The sequence below is a fragment of the Calonectris borealis genome, chromosome 2 (assembly GCF_964195595.1).
Source record: "Calonectris borealis chromosome 2, bCalBor7.hap1.2, whole genome shotgun sequence".
NCBI lineage: Eukaryota > Metazoa > Chordata > Aves > Procellariiformes > Procellariidae > Calonectris > Calonectris borealis.
The window spans coordinates 9590066-9613243 of NC_134313.1; the positions used below are offsets into that span (position 1 = coordinate 9590066).

The 23178-nt window shown below is 43.6% G+C and overlaps 1 protein-coding gene across 1 annotated transcript in view; it reads right to left on the reverse strand.

Moving 5' to 3' along the window:
* Positions 1 to 23178, reverse strand: part of TG (thyroglobulin) — a 162497-nt gene that overhangs the window by 133269 nt on the left and 6050 nt on the right. Inside the window, exons 6-17 of the mRNA XM_075141138.1 lie at positions 20568 to 20674; positions 19255 to 19398; positions 17314 to 17499; positions 12788 to 13852; positions 10552 to 11139; positions 9142 to 9384; positions 8664 to 8801; positions 8024 to 8101; positions 7453 to 7565; positions 6655 to 6766; positions 4945 to 5145; positions 752 to 961 (exon numbers count right to left, since the gene is read on the reverse strand). Of these exons, the coding sequence (XP_074997239.1) occupies positions 752 to 961; positions 4945 to 5145; positions 6655 to 6766; positions 7453 to 7565; positions 8024 to 8101; positions 8664 to 8801; positions 9142 to 9384; positions 10552 to 11139; positions 12788 to 13852; positions 17314 to 17499; positions 19255 to 19398; positions 20568 to 20674 (3185 nt within the window). The remainder of the gene's footprint in view (positions 1 to 751; positions 962 to 4944; positions 5146 to 6654; positions 6767 to 7452; positions 7566 to 8023; positions 8102 to 8663; positions 8802 to 9141; positions 9385 to 10551; positions 11140 to 12787; positions 13853 to 17313; positions 17500 to 19254; positions 19399 to 20567; positions 20675 to 23178) is intronic.

The window sequence follows — 23178 nt, forward strand, 5'->3', positions numbered from 1 at the left end:
AGAAGACCTGGGGTATAGCTGGAAATGTGTCAATACAGCAGTTTCCAGAACGGGTTTAACCGATTCTGGAGATGAAGAGTAGTTGCAAACTTGGCATCAAGATCTGCATTTCTCAAAGTTCAGCACTGCTACAAATTGCCATTTTGATCAGAATGTATCTCTATTTGAAATAATTGAAAAGGCCAACATTAATATCCGATTACATGAGCTCTGAATAGACAACTGGTTCTTCCAAGAGTTAGAGTGCTGTTTTTTTCTTGAAAGAAAAATGGTTTGAAAACTACCACAAGGCAGCCAACAAAGACAACAATAATCCTAAAGAACAGACTGCTGCAAAAAGACGCAGAAGTAACAGTGACTTGATTATGCAAATAAACAGTCAAGTTCTGCCAAATTCAAACATCTGGTGCTCATCTGTTCTTCCAGGACTAAGTGGTTCCATCAGAATCACTTCATGGTGCCTGCACCTTTTAACTCGCAAAGAAAAATCTGCATATAGATTGAATAACTATTTATGGCTATATTATTACAGAAAAGCGGGACCATTTCTGGAATAGGAGCTAGCCAAAAGACAGAGATGAAAATGGCAGAAGACAGGACTAATCTACTGCGCCTTAATTTAGCAACTCCCGTATAACTGTTGTGTCCTATTATTGTCATTCACCCAGTAGCTTTGTGACGAAAGCGCATTTTTTGTACATCTGTTGGCATTGCTCTGCGCCCTTCCCAACCCAACGCAATTCAGACATACTCTGGCAGGCGTGATAGAGCGGGGCGGCTGAGACCCATCGATGCTGTTGCACATCACACTGAAACGACGTGCTGGACGAGGCGCTGTGGAAGCCCTGGCGACACACCAGCCGGCACTGCTGCACGCTTGAATCTTGCCCAGAAATGTTTTCACAGAATACAGCTCCGTTGAGAACAGAGGAGGCACCGAATGGCAGAGCACACTGTGGACCTTTAGGCACATGGGAAAGGGGATATATTAGTGGCATACTTTGAAGGACTTCTAGTAAAAACTCTGCATAACCCTCCTAGAGAAAACCTAGAGAGCACCCTGTGCATTTCCCACTCATCTCAACTTGGATCTGGTTTGATGTCAGCATGGTTCAGTTTACTGATGAAAAGACACATATTGACTTTGATGGGTAATGCATCGGGTCCAGAGAGCTACGTGCATGGTTTCTAAGAACAGATAAGTTTAAAACAGTCATGAATAAATTTAAGCAGGAAATGAGAAGGAGGTTTCTAACCGTCAGCAGAACAAACCTTTACAAAAGATATCCAGTGGAAATAGGCAGGGCCAAAAAAAAAAAAAACCTCAATTCCCTTTAGAGTGAAGTTTGAAAACTTTAAGATCAGGAGCTCATGACTATGGTGTCTTCAACAGCACCAGGATGTTTCTGGTGACTCAGCAGGTCCTTAGCAGTAGTATACAGCTTTGGAGTTGGTGCACAAAGTTTACCTTATCAACTCACTCTGCATCAATACAGTCATTTCAACCCTGCTAGGGCACTGTAACAGACTATTATAGCAGGCTAACTACAATGATAATTAATTTCTACTAATTAGTACAAACCAACAGCTTCACTCAATATTAGCCAAATCCCAACCTAATTACTGAATAAATCTAGTAATAATAAAACTCAGTAATTTCTGAGTTCTAGAGCTACAAAACATAGGAAGAAAAAACAACTTCCTCACTTAGAAATAAATATAAAGAAAAAGATGTTCTCATATTGTACAATTCACTTGCTTGGTGTATGTATAGATCATTTTCCAAACACCAATGCTCAGATCAGTCCCAGCCTCCCTAGTCACTGGAGGAAGGCAAACACTGCTGACGGTTCAGGTCTGAGCAGCCTCTCCCTGCCCTTCTGATGGACATATGGAGATTAATTCCTTAACTTAGCAGCCACTTCAATTAAACCTTAAAAGATTGCAGGACGAATCTGGGATCCAGTGTGCACAGTACATCTTTGTTTTCCAACCCTGAGCATCTCAATACCAAAATAAAAGGCTTTCATATCTGTCTCTCTGAATCTCCAAATGCATTTTTTTCCAAGTCTCCTTTATAGCATCTTTTCTGCAATAACTCTGTAAATAGGGCCACTACATTCCTTCTCTTCACTCACTGATTCTGTATCCAGTCTCTTTTTCAGTAAAGGTGGAAACCTGGCATCCTTGCTTAACAAAATTTTAATAAACCTCCCGAGATTTTAGGACCAAAAGATATCACTGTAAAAGAGATAGTAATACTTATCCTGGCCAATGTAAACTGCATCCACCATTATGTGTAAATTATATTAATATCTCTTAATAAAATCTATATAAAAATCAGTCTATGTCTCTTTATTGCTCTAACACATTTCTATATCCAGCAAGTCAAATCCAGTCTCAGCCGTATGCTGCTACAGTCTTTTATTCTCATACCAATGAGAGCTGGTATGTAAACTAGAAAAATAACCAGTCCCCAAAACATAAGTGATGGATGGTTCCCTGGTGTGGTTCACAGGTTTCAGTTCACAATCAGTAATTTGCTCATTCATCCCTCTACAGATGCCATCTCATTTACTATTGTTATCAAGCCTGCACCATTTTGTCATTCTTCTATTTCTGCCCCAATTTCTCGGTCCTGTAAGAGTGAATCAGAATCCACTTGAATATTGACACTTTTTGCATAGGTGTTTCTAAATATTTCTATAAGGAAATTAATGTCTCCAGGACCTTCTCTGGAAGGCTTTCTCTCCTCTGTCTCCACTCAGAGCTGTGGAAAGTGGGCATGAGGATGGGAGATGCGTGTGGGGACTGCTAGGATACTTGGCATCATCTCTCCAGTGCATGTCAACTAGAAAAAGCTGGATTCTACCTCTGATGGAAATGATTAAGCTAATGAAAACCTCATTGCATGCACTGGGCACTGTGAAGTTATTACTTGCTGTTTACAGCTGTCTGTTCTGATGTTGGAGGAGAAGTTTATCATATTTTCCCACCACAACAGCTCCTTTTGCTGATAGACAAGATCTCCAAGATAGTGAGACAGTACTCCCTTCCCTTTTTCCTGAACAATTATTAGTATTCCCAGGACTAGAGGTATAAGGCTGGATAGACTGAGGGGAAAAATAACTTTTGCTTCTTTATTCTTACACAATAACTAAGTTGTTCAGCCTGAAAAAATTCCATTGCTATATCAAAATCCAGGAAAATCATTAAAGATTATTTCAATTGTATTTCTATGCAGAAAATAACAAATAGCTTTCAGTAAAGCCAGGTTTCCATTATATTTTCAAAGCAGTTCTCTCTCTCAGCTCAGTCTTTTAAAAAAGAAAGGTCATTAATCATTCAGTCGCTGTTTTTTCTAGGAAAAGTACAGCATTACAGGATCCCAAGAAACATCAAATGTGCATGCAAAATGTAAAATCATCTTAGGGGCATATCTCGAGGTACCCCTATATCCTCCTTAGAACATATTACCTAAGTTCCCTTGGAATTTAGGGGGAAATCTAGAAAATGAGCTTTCATGGGGAGAAGGAGATATCAAGGACTTAACATTTACAACTAGTTCTGACTTTTCTCTGGCCTACTAGAAACGCTTCCACTTTTCCCTGTTCACCTTCAGAGTCTATGGGAAAGTCAATCCCTACTGCTGAGTGCCGGATGTTGCGTTGAGTTCCTCCAGCTGGTCCAAACAAAATAAATATCACACAGCCCTGTGTCCCACAGAGACAGTAGCCCACAACCTGAAAGCAGGATGGCAGCAGCACTGTACTTGTTAGACTGAGCAGCTCTGCTTCTCTGAAGAGCTAGAAACCTGTATTGGACTGCTACGCCCACATGGCTACGTCACCCTAGCTCTGGAGCTCATCTCTTCAGAGCTCAGGTGGGCATCTCCACACAACACCACACTGCATGGGGCAGATACAACCCTGGGGTCTCCTTGTGGCTTCTCATAAAATCCCATCTGCATAGCTCTCTATTGGTACAAGAGAGTTCAAAGAAAATGATGCTGGTGGTGGTTTCCAAGTTGGCTGAGGAGTTCTCTAATTGACTAAAATGCCTTACAGCCAGTTGGGCTGACACAATCAGGTATTTGGTTGGTGAGCATGTGTTGCTTTTTATATAGCAGAATCACAAAAGGAAACCAAAGCAATTTCTTATCACATGGTCTCGTTTTCCTAAATCTACCAACAGCTCTCATTTAAAAAACCCAAAAGAGCCATGGAAACAGTAGTGTCCTGCAGACACTTGCTGAAGGTTTTCTTTTTACACCTCTAGTTTCTACTAATCATTACACTTTGGAGCATAGCCTTTAGAAAGTTTAATTTGTTTTGCTTCACTTCAGTGATGGGGAGATGTATAAAGGTCATTGCAAATTAAATTTATCCAAATGCCTCCCATTTGGACATCTCACTGGAAACCGTGAGTGAATTCCAGTGCTTCTCAGGTCTGGTTATGCAGGAAATACTCTGTGAATATGTAGTGTTTTGGCACATCCTTTTCACAACTCTGGTTACAAGCCAAAAATGGCAGAAACATACATTTTTCAAATTTTATTTTAGTCAGTTGAATGGCTTTTAATCTCATAGCCAGCTCAGACTGGAACAGGTTCAAATTTGCAGCAAGCTGTTCAGATTGACTTTTTAGCTAAGCTTAACAGCTCAACTGCTTTGATTTAACCAGTTTTATGAAGAAAGAAAAGTCAAAGATCCATTCCCTTCTCCTTTTGCCCTGACAAAGCACTTGAAGAAAACTGGACATCGTGCCCAGGTAGGTCTGAAATCTGCTATAACACAAAGATAACCATACCTCTTGGGCAAAAGTCTCTGTAAAGGTCTGAACAAAGCAGCTTAAATACAACTAAATACTGGAAAAAGTTAGGATATGGGTCAAGTTCCAGACCTGGGCTTGCTCAAAAGCAATGCATCTCAAGCAAGAACTCACTTGCACATGCAGGTCTTCCTCCGCTTACTCGTGTCCCTGGCACCTCTTCTCCATTGTCAAAGACACACCAGCAGCTCTCTTGATCCTGGCTGCACTGCACGGGTGAGAAAGTCCCGTTGTCCCCTTCACACTGTGGGATGTAGCCTTTGCCAGCTTCTCGTAAAGCAGTTTTAGACTTCAGCATATTACAGAAGCTAGGACCTTTAAAGAGAGAAATTCATTGCAAGATACAGAGCAGAAGACAATAAACTGAGTATCTGCAGAAATGAACTATACTAATGTACAGGATTGTCCTAAATATCAGTGCTTTCGGCCTGTTTTTGTGTAAGGAAGAAAGGTGAGCGATCCTGAAGCCATAAATAATTTGAATCACTATAGAAACGTGAAATTTTACTTCCGCTAGAAAAAATACATTTTTTTCTAGAAATTAAAGTGCAGTTTATATGGGTTTGCATCAATAAAATAGTGGAAAAAATACTGATATTTATTTTGTATGAAGATCTTTTTTTGCCATAAATTTGATAGTATCATTTAGATGCTGATTTTTTTTTTTTTTAAATCAGATTAATCTTTTTGATAAGAATTTTTGAGCAAGGTCTTTTTAAGTGTAACAATACTATTATTTACATTTTAAAATAGTCAAAATGTCCCAGTTTAATACCTTCAAAACTGGAAAAAAACCAACCATGGAACAGCAATATTTATGGTCTCCCACAAACAAAAGAGGGACATGAGCATGCGGAACCATGACAAGAAGATCCAAAAAGTTCAGTCCAAACTTGAGACAAAGTTGGTTCTTACTAATTTCATTCATCTGCTTGTAAACCTGCTTAATGAACCATTACACAATTAATTCCTCAGTGAACGTGCAGTTACTTATCCCTCATCAGGCCTGTTGTAAGTCTTCATGGACTTCTATCATTAGCCCACATATACGAAAAAGGAAGCAGACTTGCTGCGTCAGATGAAAGTACTGTCCAACACACTATCCTCTCCTGAATAATTATCTACTCTGTTACAGGTGTTCCAGGAGAAGGTTTGCCTGAAGCCAGCAGATTATTCTCCCAAATTTTCTATGGGAGATGGCAAGCAGAAAATCACTAGCTAAAGAACTGAAGAAACAAGCACAGCAGAACTGTAGGCTCTTGGGCTGCCCGTACTGCTCAGAAGAGCTGAGCCAGTGCACAGGCTCCAATAGGGCATCCCAGTTCCTACGAGCAGGGATTCTGCAACTTTTTGGATCAACCATCTCCTATGAGACCTCAACCGTTCTCTGTCTTTATTTGAAGACAATACAAAGGTATTATGGATCTAACTGCATTCCATGGAGCAGTTGTGGACCATGTAATACGGACTGACTGACTGCACGTGGCCCAGTTCCCACAGTTCAGGATTCACTGCCTTAGAAATCTCATCCACAAGCCCAAAGCATTTTCTATGGTGGTAAGAAATGGAAGGTAAAACAAAATGCCTAGAAGCCTGTTCATCAGTTTGTCTAGACCGGTTTATTTCTGGTGTCATGAAAATAAAGGATAACTATTTTCATATACCCTTTCAATGTTGATGTGCTTGTAGGAACCCTATCACTGAGGAATTAAACTGTAAGTCCCCTGTGTTTCACGGGCATCATTCTGAAAAGGAAAGTACGTATGCCGCAAAGCATGAGACATTGCCACTAGCGTCACAGGCTGTGGGTAGAGCATTACTCACACTTAGGGTTGCCATCCAAATCTTTGCTGCCACGCTGAAATACTTCTCCTGACACAGGATCTACACACCAAATATCTGTGTCAGATGTCTGTAGCACAGCGTATTCTCCTGCCTACAAAAAAATCAATTACATATCATTGCAGAGCAATGTACAGACACGCCACAATCCATACCCCAAAGGTTGGTTAAAATATTTGATTGTATTTACATTTGTCCGTTAATACAACACATTGAAAAGAAACAGAAAATATTAAAATACAGTCTACCTAAGATAATACACAGACCAGGCCCTGAGAGCAGCAGTATGCAGACTGAAAGCCCATTGGGATGAAGTTCTGGTATAGTCTTGGTTTGAAATGCCCATCTCATGGCTCCATCCTGCTCACTGTCATGTTTTGAGAGCATCACGGACCCTATTTGGGGATACCTGCATCCAGCTCCCTCTCATCCTGACATTCTCTCACAGCTCAGGAAGAAAGAGCCCCCCAAATGTCAGTCAATTCCGTTGTGCATTTTAAGCATAGAGGGGCAAAAGGATGAGGCAGAGCCACCCTGCAGGAGGGCAGCGTAGGCAGGGACAGAGCTTCCTATTCCCGGTCTTCACCTCAAAACTATTTAAATTCTGCCTCATGGAGGGCAACGCCTGCCGTTTGTTTTGTCTTACCCTTTTCTTTCAGGTTAATAGGAATGCACAAGGGATGCTTAAGGAGCACAGACTGAAACGATACGGGCCTTTGGCATGGTGTAAGCAAAACCGGGGAGGTTTTGTTTCTTCCTCCCTCAGTCACGTTAAATCACCTCAAGGCAGTAGGGGACGAATAGATCAGCTGTAGAGGCATCCAGCTTTGAACCGCTCTGTCTCCAGCTGGAAATTAAGGCATTGGTTCGAGATCGCTGACATGATGTCTGGCCTGTAAGAGGGAAAACATACACACACATTAAAATAAAATCAAGTTCTCAAACCTCAGCTGGAGAAAGGGGTACATCCCCAGCAGCTTCGCACGTCTCCATTAGGCTCTGGTACAGCCCCAGGCAGGGAATTCCTAATCAGTGCTTGATAACCACAGAATCACAGGATGGTTGAGGTTGGAAGGGACCTCTGGAGACATGTGGTTGGATATCTGGTCCAACCCCCCTGCTCAAGCAGGGCCACCAACAGAGTGGAGGGTCCATTCTCAAATCATGCAAGCCAAAATCACACATAGTGAAATTTAAATGAACTAGCAAAGCAAGCATGAAATTCCTTTTGCATTTCTTGCAATGGTTAGAAACAAGCTTGCCTCATACATATCATACTAGAATTTTCCAAAAATATTAAAATTTGTAAGAACAGGTAGAGACAAATATTTAGGAAGAAAAACCAACTGACATTTGGGAAGTTCTGCTGCGCGTGAGACCAAGGAATCCATGACATAACGTCCTCTCTCATCCACGCACCAGCAATGACCTGGCCAGGGAAGAAAAGCAGCTTTATTTTAGATGTTGTACTGTTGTTGCGTACTGGGAAGATTTTCATCCTCAGCAGCACTATAGAAAGTGGTCAGTAAATCTAAGTCACAGTTAACTCTGCTATCCAGAGATAATTAGACCACACCTGAGAGCAGTGGTGAGAATGGAAATGTAGCAGCTCTGGTGAGACTCTTCCATTGCAGCCCTATCCTGCAGCGTATCATCTACTCCCAGCAATTTGGTATCATCCACAAACTTGCTGATAGTGCATTCCTTTTCATTGTCCTGGTCATTAATGAAGGCATTAAGCAATACCAGCCCCTGAAGTGACCACCAACGAACACTACTAGCAGTGAGCAACTGAATATCGACTGATTTTTGAGCCCCAGTGAGCTGTCACTTGAGTCCCTTACTCCAGTCAATTTTCCACCCATCTTGTAGACCCACTTCACTCTCTCCAGTTTGGCTACAAGAATACAGGTTTTCCATGTATTTATTAGAATTCTGCTTAGCTTTTCTTTGTTCAAACAGCCCAGAGTATCTTATTAGCAATTGCTCACCTGTGCTCTCATAGCACTGAGTGGGCTCCCAGTTTCCCAGGCCATCACACTGTGGGATGTAAGGGAGAAATCCCAGCTGCGTTGCTTCCCCAGCAGAACGTTTTGAAGTAAAGTGACTCCGCCAGTAGAAATGTAAGACTATAAAAGACAGGTAAAAGAAAGCTATTAGTGGCCAATACAAGATATTTTAAATGCACCGGTTTGCAGACACCTGAATGTTCCCCGTACTTTAGAAGGCAAATGAACAAACGCTGCAAGTACATAAAGGCCGGTAAGTGTCCAAACCTTATATATGGATCGTGTCATACATATAAGACAACTGAAATCAGCTCTTGGCTTGGCAGGCTAATTACACTGATTAATTACACCTGCTGAGTTGCATCTGTTTTTCAGCAAAGTTGAATTTGACATAGAGTACTCTTGCACAGATCCTGGGCGTTAATCCATTTAATTAAGCTCTCATCTCTCTCTCACCTACCTGACCGTGCAGCCAGCTGGAGAGCATAGTCACTGCCTGATAACAGCTTTTCAGAGACCACCACCTCCGTCTCATGGGGCCGAGCAGAACGTAGGAGGTCGTTGTCTGTGAGCTGTATTCCCTTTGCCATCAAGAAGCTTTCTCCAAAAGGGAAGTGGGAACTATTTGATGCTAGGATGAGCTGCTCTGCCTCCTCCATAAATTTCATGGCTTCCTGCTTAACACCTTCACATATACCGGGACCTGTAGGACCAGAGGGTATTTTAATGCCTTTTAATGGTCTTTTAATTAGCCTCTTCTGTTTCCTCCTGCACTTGCTCGGTTTTGAATTGCTTAATGAAGCAAGCAAACGAGACCCGTCAACACTTAGCTATACAACCACAAGAGTCCAAGAGTACCAGGAATCACCCAAACATTCTCCAGGTCTTGGGCCAAAGCCTTGGTATTTTTAAGTTACCTCCTCATCATCGGTTACAAATGAAGTTATACATCCCCACAGAACTGTCCTCAGTCACTGTCATAAAAAAGTGGATAATCAGAAAAAAGAGTGAGAAAGGAAACTGAAGGTATATCCCTTGGATCCCGAGTGGCACCTGACACTTGGCCTGTCCTCTATATATCTACTGATTCAGATATGGCAATTCAACACACTGAACCAGCTCAGTGAAAGCTTCTCCGCTAAAACAACTCTCTGCTAATCTGCTTTGTCCCCTTTATTCCCCATTTGCCCACAGGACTGGCATCTCCAGCACTCCTTGCCCATTTGGAAGTTTGCCATTCATTGTCCTGTCTTTTCCTCCCAGCTGGAAAATTACTATGTGATGAGAATGGTTTTAGTGACTACATTTATAATATAGGTCATCTGCTGAAGTAACCCCAAAGACGCTTTGGTGGAGATGTCTAGACAGAGGGCTTACCAAACTTCAGTGCTGGCCTCACTCTTCTCCTAGTGACTTCTAGGGGATATCTGTTACTCTTGACTGCATAGTAAGAAACAGTAAAGAAAATTCCTCTTGCCTCATTTTAAGGCATTATTGAAAGTCATTTACATCATAGTGTAATCATGAGTTTTCCATACAACTCTTCACACACTGTTTCTAACTTCAAAGTGTCCTTTGCGGTCTGGTTAAGTATCTTCTGCAAAAGCATTATATGTCCAAATTCCAAATTATAAAATCTACACAAACTTGATATGGAACTTTAGCCCTCCTTATTCCCAAAGTTGAGACACACTTATTTACCAAAAATGAGTTACCCCACCTCTGGCGGCCAGCAACAATGGCAGTATTGATGAACTTTCTGACAAGTCATTGTCTCATACCTCACAGCACTTGAAAGACTTTCCTCTTGTGGCATAAAAGCAAAGACCAGAAACACTGCTACTTATGTGCCAGAAATTCTGTTACTTACATGCTGGGACCTGGTTCACTTCTGTCTTTGTTCCTTGCAGCTCTTCTCCTTTGCTATCAACACACCAACAATCACGAAGTTCAAAGTGGCTTAATGGAGCGCTGAAATCAGTATAGGGTCCTGGGTAATAGGTCAATTGCTCATTCAGAAGCTGCCAGAATGTATATGGATCCAGTAAAATGTTCTCAGATGCATAGGTCACGTTTCCTTCCAGCACTTCAGGTGGGAGATCAGTGAAGGAGGAATACGTGGTGAATGCTGGGAAGACATTCTGGTGCCCAGCCTCATACAAAGCTTTAATAAAAGCTGAAAAGCCTTTGGAAGATGCCTCTTTATATCCAGTTATGATGTTAAATAGATTAGCAAGGGGCAGGGGTTTGCCTTCATTGTTCTCTGCAATCCACCTTTCGTACCACTCAAAGGCTTGCTCAGAAGGTCCACTGCACTGCACCGGCCTCCAGGCACCGTCAGCATCGCACTGCGGGAGGTAAATGCTGGAGAGCTGAGCCAGGGCGCCTGGATCTGACAACAGGAGTTTCACAGCCTTTAGGAACTCCTGACCAGCTGTTACTTGGCAAGAACTTGGGCCTGGGGAAAAGAAACACATGCATAGCATGTCTTATGAATGCACTGAAGATATACAATATCCCCTGCCCCCTAGTACTGTAACACCATTACTAAAACTTTGTCACTTATCCCAATACTAACAAGAATATTTCTGCCTTGTTATTAAGAGGGCCAGTGCTATTAAGCTCCCATGCTGAACCAGGGTAAGATTTCCAAAGGCATGCGAGCACTGAAAGATGCATATAGATATGATTTTTTAAAATATTTGAGCACATTAGGTGCCCGTAGTTCTTCCTGGGTGGGACAGGTGCTTGATGCCCCTAAATGCCTTCCTGAATCTGTTCACACCAACTGAGTATGTTCAGATACACTTGGTAATCTGGCAGTTAATTCTTATTCAGCCAATCCTTGCAAAAGCAACCATCTGAATAGTAAGATAATACTGATTTTATTTCCCCTTGGATCTAACCAGAATTTTCAGATTCTGTTGTCCTCTCTTCCTGTTCTCTACTGAATATTGCAGCTGAATATAAAAATATCATCCTTCAAAATGGTGGAGTGAGTTTGTTTTGGAAGCCTTTTCTGCTGTCTCCAGAGCCAAATTTCATTTTGCCACCAAGCAGCTCTACAAAGCTAGCAAGATATAGGAGCTCTTCCCCTTTTGAGCACCAGAGAATTATGAACCTTTTTATTTTTGATTGCACTACAGATGGGTTGCTAGATATAAATCCCCTACCAATTCAGATCATTGTAATAAATTCCCCACTACTTCTGTAAACTGCTATTCAAAGGAGCTCCTTCACTATGTACCACTATCATCTGCTGGATACTCTGCTATTCCTTCCAAAATGAGAAGCAGGCTCTTCTCTTGGTCTGTTCTCCCTGTTGATGTGCCATTTTCAGTTCACAGGAGCTTGAAAGACAAATACCCCTGGCCTATGTGCTTTCTTCTTCCTTTGTATTACATTACGAGAAGGGCAGAAGCAGCAGTTCATAGTCTATAAGCAAGTCGCAACGCCAAATTGATGTCTGACAAGTTATTTGCGACTCACTTTTCTGGCCTGACTGCGTGACCTTATGAGAAATCTATTAGCCTTTGAATCCCTCTCCTATGTTTGGACTCCTGTGACATCCTACCAAGTTGAGGATATATTCTTGAGCTAAAAGACTAAAAAGTTCATGGTTTAAGGCACTGAAGTTCTTCAGTTCTCAGGACAAGGATGAGCCGGTGACCGTGCCCAGGTGACTTGGTCCTGGAAGTAAAAGGCCTTTTTCACTTGGCATGGGTCAGTCGGTTACACAGATGCTCCAGGTCTCATGGGCATCATAGATGTTATACACACTAGCTACACACTTAAGTAGAGACAGATGCCAATGACATGCTCTTCAACAAGGCAACACCTCAGGCTCCTCTGTTTTGAGTGTGCCTACCCTAACCCACTGAAAGAAGAGGGGACCATCGTTAAGACTTGGGATATCAAGGTTTACGTACACTGTATTTCCCACTATTCCCCTGCAACTGTAGGGCTGACTCGCTGTCCTGTTAGGGGACAATATTGTTTGTATACATCATCCATACATTTCCAGATATAATCAGATATGAAGAAAGAATCACAAAATTTCAACACAATAAGGAAGCATCTTTAAATTCCCAGTCCCTAGGACTTACATTGCATCGGCTTTCCAGCGTTTCCCCTTATTCCTGGAATAGTCTTGCCATTCAAATCAACACAGAAGCAATTCGTCCCATAACACTGACGTGGCAGAAAGTCTCCATCCTTGGTACAAGAAGGAATAAAAAGATCTGATCCCGCAGGCAGGCTTTGCTTCAGGTTTTGCAGGTTTCTCCTTTGCTTCTCACAATTAGTGGGACACCTTGGACGTTTGCCTTGAACTCTTGAGCCTGGAACTTCCTTACCTGAAGTGTCCGAACACCAGCACTCTCCTGCATAGCATTGAACTTCCTCGTACCTCCCCTCCTTGGTGCATGTTGGAACAAACAGGTCCCTTGGCTCCTCACCACAGTCTTCGGAACCTAATGCTAGTTTCACAACTTCACCTAAATCTTCAGCAACGCTTTTGGGGACAGAAATCACTTGTTGAAGAAAAGTGAAGAACTCTGGTAGTTCCAGAAGAGAGGAAAGGAATTTCATCATATTCTGATTGTCCTGTAGAATTACTGTGCGGCCAAAGCTGCCTACAAGGGGTTTACTCAAAATGGAGCTCCCCTTTGATACCTCCAATGAAAATGCCTCAGCTGATTCCAGAAGGCCTTGGCCATTATCCCTTTCTGCCACACCCTCCTGTGGGAAAAAATGGCCAATGCTGTATTTCCCACTAGTGCCAAGTGCCCCTGTGAAGTTAAACTGGATTAAATTCTTCAAGAACTTTCCTCCAAAGAGGTTTTCTTGGAAACGCTTTGGATTGGCAGCAAATTGCAGTGCCACTTGAGCCAGTTCCCTTGATGGGAACAACCCTGTGATGGCTTCACTAAGGGTGGTTTCTAGCCCAGGAATCTGGCTGACATACGGGCTTTGTGCAACAGGGGACGACAATCCAGAGTCTAGAAACAGCTCTTTGAAGGAGGGAGGGCAGGGTCTTGAGAAGCCAGCTATTTTTTCCAACTGCATATTTGGCACAGAAAACAAATTGGGCTGACTGAAGTACCCAGCAGGGCCATAAAAGATCCTTGACAAGGCCCGTCGTCTCTCAGAGATGCACATTTGTTCTTCACCTAGACAAAGATTAAAAAAAAAATGCAAATTTTGGAACTCCAAAAGCTGTAACTCTATGGCTATCTTTCAAGCAGTCTTGGCAGAAACCACATAAAATTGTAGTTTAACCTGTCTCTAGTTCCTCAACTATACATCACGCACATTGATAAGGAAATTTGAACTGTTGTTGAATATGGTCTATAATTAAAATTCTTCAGTCAAGACACAAAGTGAAAGGAAACATTCCTTCACCACGTCTGAGTTGTCTGCTCTGTAGTCTTTTTCTGGTTCTATTGTTTCCCAACGTAAATCATGTAAATCCTCATTCCTGTTCCTATGGCTGAAAGAACGAATAAAGTCTTTTCCAAATATGTTAACTGTCTGGTAGGATGCCTGCTTTTAATGAAAATCTCCGATGATCCAGGCACAATATGTGAACCTAAGAAAGAGAAATAGACTGCAGAAAAACAGAAAGTTATTTTAACCAATGCCCATTAATGAGGAATTTATGGAGGCTTCCTACCTAGATCTTCAGTTTCATAGTGAAGCGTTCATTACAAGAGGTTTGAAAAGAAATTGTTAAAATTAGCAGTAATAGAGTGCTAAGGACCAGATGCCATTCACAAATGAGCTCTAAAGGAAAAAAATACAAAATTTCAACAAAAATAGTCAAATGTCAGGGTACTGAGGGTACCGACAGTGTCCCTGGCCACCCATAACCTGGGCCAAGCTCTGTCATAGGTGTGTCTGCATCCAGTCCCTTCTCTATGTTCATACACAGACAGCAGTGCCTCCGAGTTAGGATGCAATCATCACTGAAAAAGGACCTCTGAAAATGTCAGCTTAAGGCTCAAAAGACATCAAAAAAGGAAAGACTTAGTATATATAAAGACACAGACAGGATGGTTATGGCACTGACTGGATCTCTGGAATGCACGCAGCAGCTTGAATCATGTGCCACATGGTTACCTTTCCTTGAAAAGCAGCAGAATTATAGGGAAGGGATGCAAAAATATTCTGAGGACAGAACAGCTTTTCCAGTAAGAAAGACTATTCAGCTTTGGCAAAAAAAATATGATAAAGGTTTTTTAAAATCAGGATTCTCCACATCATTCACAATAGACAATTATTATTCGGTATTTCTCACAGTACAGGAATTAGAATGAAATTTATTGCCAGAGGATGCTAGGAAGGATAAAAGGTTAAAGAGCAATTAGGCAAATCCCTGGAAGATGGCTCTATGGAGGAGTGCTGAACACGATGATCTGGGTTCAGCCTCCAGTCTGGGGACTCCCTAACCTGCAGGCAACAGGGAGGATATATGGAATCTATATGCATTTCCCATGTTTCTCACGCTTTCTCCCTAAGCACCACTGCTGTCCCTGAAGGGGACAGGATGGTGGAAAAACAGCTTTGGTCTGCTCCAGCATGGCCTCCCTTGGGCTCCCCGCCCCATCCCCATTTATTCCACATTCAGCCAATATGATAAAGCAGTCATAAATCCTGTTAACAGTAAGGATAAAAGCTGGAAATCTTTAAAGCTGCTAAAATAGATTAGCAAGTAATCTGAGGCTCTGTGATCAGTGTCTCTCTTACTCCTCCTTTCGCACCCTTGTCCTGCTCCGCAGGTCCTGGCAGGGCCTCAGGGTCCCTCACAGTGGCTCCTTTGTAAAGGCATTTTCTGGAGGACGGGCCCCTTCTGTTTTCAGTATTGGCTCTTGGTAAGAGGGATGAAGAACATTCCTCTGGGGACCAGTAAATTAGTGTGAGCCACAATCCCACAAGTATGCTAATATGAAACAAATGTAGGATCGTGGTCTTTAAAAGCTCTCCCCTCCTACCCACTGTTGAATCCAGTCAAAGCAGAGTGAGAAGGAATAAACAGAAAAGCGCTGCTGGAGTGAATTTACTGTAAAGGTCTGAAAAGGAGCACGTCCCTATCAGGACTGCCTGGTGCCCCAGGTCACGCGAGTACCCGACGTGCTGCCCACACCTACATCTCTGCCTCCTCCAGCGTTCACGCTGCTGAGTGTGAGAGTCGAAGATATTAAAGAGAAATAAACCAGAGCAGAACTGGAGACACGCACATGGCATACAGCTATATCCTCATGAAATACCTTCTCAGGAGTTCGTCTGCAAAACCTCTGCAGAAATTGTTCCTTGCTTAGATTTCCTGAGTCCGCCAATAAAAGCTGCAAGCCGCCTCAAGTCATTGCCCTCCGCCCTCGCCCCCCCCCAAAAAAAAAAAATCATCAGGAGGGCTCAGCAAAGCACATTCGAAGAGAAAACAACCAGTCTCAAGATATGGCGAGGCCTCTCAGGGGTTCCCTTGCAATATCCTTGGTGACCAGCCTCGGAGGCATGCTAACATTTTCATTTCACAGTAAGCCTGTCGGTGCCCAGAGCACTCCGAGCGCCTTGCAGCCGTGACACCCAGGGTAGGTTCCTCCTTCTCTATCTGCGTGGTAAGACTGCGTCTCGCAGACAGAGCAATTACCTTCCCCGAAGGCGGCCCCCGCGTTAGGAGCTTGTGCTCCCCCAGCCCTCCAGCGCAATCCTGAATATTTAGGTAGTGCGCTTCGGCGTGAAGGTTTTTAACTTTCCTCCTCCCCTCCGTCCCTTTGACATTTCTGCTGTCATTTTCAATTGGGACACTGATTTAATGGTGTATTCTTAATGAAATCTCTCAAAGCCCAAACCACACACCTTTTCCAAATAGTTTGGGGTTTTTTTACTGGATTTGGCAATTTTCATGGCCAAATATGCAGTGACAGAGATGGGAAAAAAATGCTCAGGATGAGAGATGCCTTAGAAATTCCATAGCATTTCACCAAAGGAAGGAGGAGGTAAAACCCAAAACCACCATCACTGGCTTCCTTATATTACCCCAGATATTCTGACCTAACGCCCCAGCCCCTGGAGTCAAGAGACAGATACCACGGCTGCAGAGAAAAGCCTTGCTGTATGCAAAACTAAAAGGCTAAACAAAGGTCATAAAGGAAAATAAAAGGAATATGATATTTAATAACTTATAAGAATGGGGCTTTTAACCCCAGGGAGGTTTTTCGATCCCAGTTTTTGAACACCAGAATCTGTCAGAGCCAAGAAGGGAACTGATCCTTCAGGTTTCTTTCTAAAGACAAAATTCCCGCAGTGGACGAAGTGTTTGGAGAGGGAAGGTGAACAGGCCTGGCTTGAATTTGGAGCATACATGGATCTACAAGGCAACGGTGCTCGTTAGCTCCTGTTTTCTTCCTACATCTCCCACAGACCAAGTCTGGCCTTTCGCAGACACCAGCTGGGGGAAGCTCCGAAGGACAACGGCTGGCATTTGCACCACACTTTGACCATTACCATCGAATTGTTGCCCCCATCTCCCTTTGATTTTTCCAAGAAAAATAAAAGTGATGCACACAGACTGGACTGAGTAAATGAACACAAAAGATGTACTTGTTCTTCCTTTTCCAAACCTCATACATACCGCAGGCCGGGGCCTGGCCTCGTCTCTTTGTGCCCTGGACCTCTTGCCCTTTGGCATCCACACACCAGCACTGTCCTCCCTGCTGACACTGCACTGGCGCGTAGCCCCCATCAGCATCACAAGACGGCACGTGGGCGTGCTGGTAACGCCGGGCTGCGTGCCGCTCAACCTCACACTTTGAGGGGCCTGGAAGAAAAACAGTATGCGTTAAGGAGGAAAAGCTTAAAGTTTCAGAGTCATCTCTGCTTGAGCCCATCATTTGACTATTTTGGGGGGAAAATAAGAAATAAAGTTTAATTTCCTGACTGTTTTCAGTGAAACTACAAGTACCAGCCCAAAACGCAAATTCTCCATCCTCTTTTCCCCTGGAGAATTGGCCCCAGGGTTTTCTGCTGTAGGTATAATTTCTGAAAACTAAACAGAAAATAAAACCTCAACACATTTTTCAGCCATAGTCATGGGTAGGCAGAGCAGCAGCATCTACTGGCAGCCGTGCTGGGGGCTAGGTGAGCTCTGGCCCTCAATGCAAATGCAAAGCTGGTCAACAGACACAGATGTACAGCTTGGGAGACCAAGACGCAAATAAGGATCAGTGTTTCTGGTGAGAACAAGGCATTGCTCCTGCAAAAGGATCTGCACCTGACTGTGGAGATTTGGTCTGGGACCACCCAATTTCTTTCATTTCCCTCCGCAGGGATCTGAAGACCCTATTCCTGTCAAACTGGCCTTAATGGCAGAGAAGCCAAAACTCCATAAAGCAAATTTTCTGAGTTATGATCTCTCCAATACTAGACACCACCCTTCCAACAGAAATTTTCCCTGTTTATATAAACCTGCAATCCTACAGCCTAAACATTTCTCACCTTCAAGAGCTTTCCAGCTACACTCAGCTATCAGGTTGAGGCAGCAATAGCATCACATCAGAGCAACCAGCAATGGAAGTCTGACAACTTTCCTAACGTGTGTGGCTTCAGGTGGTGGCGTGAGATCTGGGTAAGTCACCAAAGCAGCCCCTGTCAGCGGCTGAGGAACGTGATCACATCTCCATCTTGTGGCTGTTGCAGCTTCATCTCTGCCGACAGCCGCTGCATCCCTAGCTGCAGTCAGAGCTTATTGCACAACACTGTGCAGTGGGAGGGGGAAGATGCTTTCCAGACTCCCCAGAATGATCAGCTTGTCCCAGAAATAGAAAAACCGTGTGACTATGTGGCCAGAAGACTTACATCAGTATCTGCTTAATATCTCTGGTGATGCAACTCCTTAGCGAGGACAACAACGTCAGAGGAATTTGGATGGGAGGATGAAGGATCACACCAGGGGGTTCAAAGTCCCCCCAGCCAAGGCAATTCTCTCGGGCTCTGGTGTAGGAGAGTGAAGGAGGTACCTGACCTCCTGTCCTACAGAGTTCACTGCCCGTAGGCAGAGGAACTCTCTCCCCATTTGCCTGCCCCGACCGGGGAGGGAACGGACCCAAGGGCAGATGCAGAAGTTCAGCCTTGCTGGCTAAGGCACTACAAACTCTTGCGTAGCCTCCTGGGGATCGAGTGTGTTGTGGCCAGTGTAAGATCCTTCCTATTTCTGAGTCTACCACCATAAATTAGGGAGCATTTTCTCAGACTTCTAATTTAATAAATCATCAGATCCATCTCCAGAATCTCAGGACAAGAGATGCAGAGAGTTCATGGGCTTTCAACTAACACGAACTTCAAGTGCGTGGGAAAGCGCAGATCAGAGGACAGGGACAATCTGCTGATAAGAATATACAATCCAGAGATTAAAAGTCAGCTGCAATTCAGGGACCTTGATTCTTGCACTGAAGCTCTGATATTATATGCTTTTAGTGCAAGAGACTCCTAGAACGACTCTTCCCAATGGCAGCTGTCACATATAATCTCCAAAATTGTCACCTTATTTACAGGGTGTCACCTTGGTGCTACTTACATCTGAACTTGCCAGAGGTAGCTAGCTGAACCCCCAGAAACCGCCTCTGCAGGATCCGATACATGCTGGTCTCCGAGAACATGCGGGCAGGCTCCAGCGCAGAGAAAATTGTGTCGTAAACTTCCTCGAGCAGCAGTTCCAGGCCTGGGAAAGAGAGGCTTTTAGCACAGAGCCTGGTTTTAAGACTGAAGTCACCTGCTTTACACCAGAGTAGCAGAATTGGAAGCCTATCGGGAAAAAGAAAACCAGTCCTCTAAGCAGGCCAAATGTGAACTTATACCACATAACCCTAATGCACCACACCACATAACCCACTGCCGAGTGCCCAGTCATTAGCTTCGTGTCTTGATATCTACCAAAACAAGCAGAAGGAACTGCGGCACTGTGCTGTGGTTTTGTTAGGTTCAGTCTGCAGTAGAGTAATTGGTGGAATTTTAGAAACTGATGTTGCTAAAAAACAATTCCCAATCATTTTGGTTGTATACCAAAAAAAAAAAAAAAAAGATGCACAGTAGTTTCCCTGAGCGCATGAATTTTTTGAGAACTTCTCACCCTTGTGGGAATTAAATGTTGAAGTTGTCATCTTTGTTTTAATTTTTAAAACCACAGCGTCTAAGGAAGAGGAGCTGGAAGTCCTAAAGCTCCTCATTCCTCCTTGTTGGAAAAAACATTCTTTCTTCTAAAGTGTCCCATCAACTATTAACATGCCCAAAAGGTATTTTGAGGCTATGAGAGAAAAGGAAGGACCATCTGATGTTGCCGCCCATGGCAGAGGGGTTGGACTAGATGACCTAGGGACATGGTGTAGTGGGCATGGTGGTGTTGGGTTGCCGGTTGGACTCGATGATCTTAGAGGTCTTTTCCAACCTTAATGATTCTATGATTCTATTCCTTTAAAGGTTCCTTCTAACCCAAACCTTTGCATGATTCTACCTGAGCAAGCAGAAAATACTTCACTCTCCAGGCCCTTTATATTCCCCTGCATTTGCTAATTGGACTTGTTAAATACGAGGCAGCTTTCTAGTGTAGACAGAGGTTGGGTATTCAGAAATCCTATTCCACCATCCCAGAAAGGACAGGATTTGCTCCCGGGCAGCAACGCCATTTGCTCCCGACTGAAGCGCTGCTCCTAGGGGTGGGATTTCGCCAGTGAGCTCCAGTCTTTCCTATGGGCACTACACTGGTCACAGTGGTCTTACCCTTTATAAGAATGAAGCTGAAGTCCCAAATGAAGCTGAAGACCGATAGTTGTTATTTCCCTCGGGAATTCAAACCCGCTCAAGTTAAAGGATCAGATGCTGGAGGGTACTTACCGGTGCCTGCCAGCTCTCTCCCCAGGCTGTCTGCGCAGTAACAGTACCCAGAGACCTCCGGGAACGTCTTCCGCAAGGAGCTGAATGTTTGGAAAGCCTCTGGGAGCCTGGAAGGAAAAGCAGTCTCCTGTGAAGAGCCTGGGGAGGCACATCGACAGCAACAAAGCATCATCTGTGTTTTCCTCCCGAATTTGTACGGCAAGGATGTCCGCACAGCACAAAGCCATTACAAAGCCCTTCGGTCTCCTTGTGGCAACCAGGCTCTGACATGATCCAAATCGGTGTTTCAGCAGGCTAACAAGTCTCCTAAATGCCATTTCTTTAAGCACCATTTTTTAAGCAAACACAGGACAATAAGATCTCCCTTCAGACAGATTTCTGACTCTTCCTAAGCAAGTACCCAAGAAAATGAGTACCTAACACTCATTTTCAATTCTATTCTCATCTTTGAAAGCTTGTCAAAAAGTGTAAAAATGGACAGACGTTGGCTTAATGTTATTACAACATCCATTCATTAGCTCCTTCCACAAATCTGCACAGAATGGCAGAGTGCCTAAACATACAGGTTGCTTCCTCTACCCTACATGCTACATACGCTTTCTGCACTGAATTAAGCACAAAAGCTGATAAAAACTTCACTAATGTTTTTCATTTTGAGAGCACAGCTGAACAGATTCAGGAGAAAGGGGTTTTAACATGTTACAAGTAAGATTGACTCTTACTTCTGGAGATCAGAGACACCGGTTTCCAGTATAATATTCTAGGAGTAACAGCAGCCAGATTCTAGCAAAGCAATGATTTAGGAAGGAAACTTACTAGGGTCAGAATTGGAAAAAACATAATAAATGTGATCTTAGCTGACAGACGCTCTAGGGTTTCTCCAAGCAAACAGAAGATAAGGTTTTCTAGATTCAGGCAATATGATCAGCAGAAGAATTTTGCCAAGTTCCAAAACAATCGTATTATTTTACAGACACATACCCTTACCCTGAAATACCGTGAAGGTCTGGAGTACCAGCTGCATGTGGCTCATTTGGGAAAAATCTAACAACAGGAAAATGGAATTTTGTGCTCAAGACATTCAGAGAATTCACAAAATAGGTTTTTACCAAGGAAGGACACTTAGCAAGAGTCATGGTAGATTAGGCCATGATCAGCTGGGAAACAGGTTAACGTGCCAAAGCACTTTACAGCAACTCTGTGAAAGTGGGGCTATGACCAGCCTCAGCTCCAGTGCCACCCTCCTGCAGCCTCAGGGCTGCTCTATGGCACGGGCAGTCGGCAGCGCCCCTAAGAAAAGCAGCGAAGCCCTTCTCTGGCTCAGAGCCGGCGGTCAGGTGAGAGGAGTGGAGCCATGGCCCTTTGCTACCTTCAAGAGTCTGCCTGAGAGCTCTGCCACCTCTTGCCAGGAGAGCTGAAGCCGTTACTGCTCCCTCAGTACGTCAAAGCACAAGCTGGGGAATCATAGAATCATACAGGTTGGAAAAGACCTCTAAGATCATCGTGTCCAACCATCAACCCAACACCACCATGCCCACTACACCATGTCCCTAAGGGCCTCATCTACACGTCTTTTAAATACTTCCAGGGATGGTGACTCCACCACTTCCCTGGGCAGCCTGTTCCAAGGCCTGACCACTCTTTCAGTAAAGAAATTTTTCCTAATGTTCAATCTAAACCTCCCTTGGCGCAACTTGAGGCCATTTCCTCTTGTCCTATCGCTAGTTACTTGGGAAGCAACACGAAGCAACAGCAACCCCTGGCAGAGGAAGGGGCTGGTAACCCCGGGGCTGTGCTCCTGTCTCAGAGCTTGCACATCCCTGCGTAGCACTGCTTCGCTCTGGCACTCTCCCACGTCTTCAAATTAAAAGCCCACTGACCCCCTCCACCTGACACTGGCATGCTAAAAGCAATCGAAATGTCATATTTCAGGGCACAAAGGGACTTCTGTCAGCATTGAATCAATGCAATTTAAGATATAAACAGCTAAATGCCATCTTTCTATGTTCTTCTACGTACACAAGGATATAAATGGCTTGGGGCATTTCAAGAGCTTTCTGCTGCCCTGAATTACCATGCACTGGCCACTGCCCAATCAGGAAAATGATCTTTTCTCTTCTTAGGAGGGCAATGCCCTTATATTCAAAGGCAGACCTCTGCACTGCTCATGTCCTTGGAGCTCACCACCTCAGCATCTCAACATCTAGCTGAGTGAAACAGGATGCAATGAAAGAATTCTACATGCTGCTTTCTTTCATCCTCATCGTTAAGAAGTCACATGCATAATTATACTACTTTTATATGGGGCAGATGTGTAGTCATATCCTGTCATTCTGGGTATTTTTGTTCCAAGTTGAGAGTACAGCTAAATAAAGTACAAACGGATATAAATTAGGCCCACACAAACAAGAGAACAGAACTTTTCTCACCTTACTTGGAAAACTCACTTCCTACCGCTTCTTTTCTTATCTCAGCCTCTTTTTAATCACAGCCCCCGAGATGAGAAGTGATAATACAGAGTACCTCGCCTATCAGACCCAGTCCAAAACAACGGCTGAAGGAAAGATGACTACATTTAAGTCATGGATAAATTTATAGTGTATCCATGTGT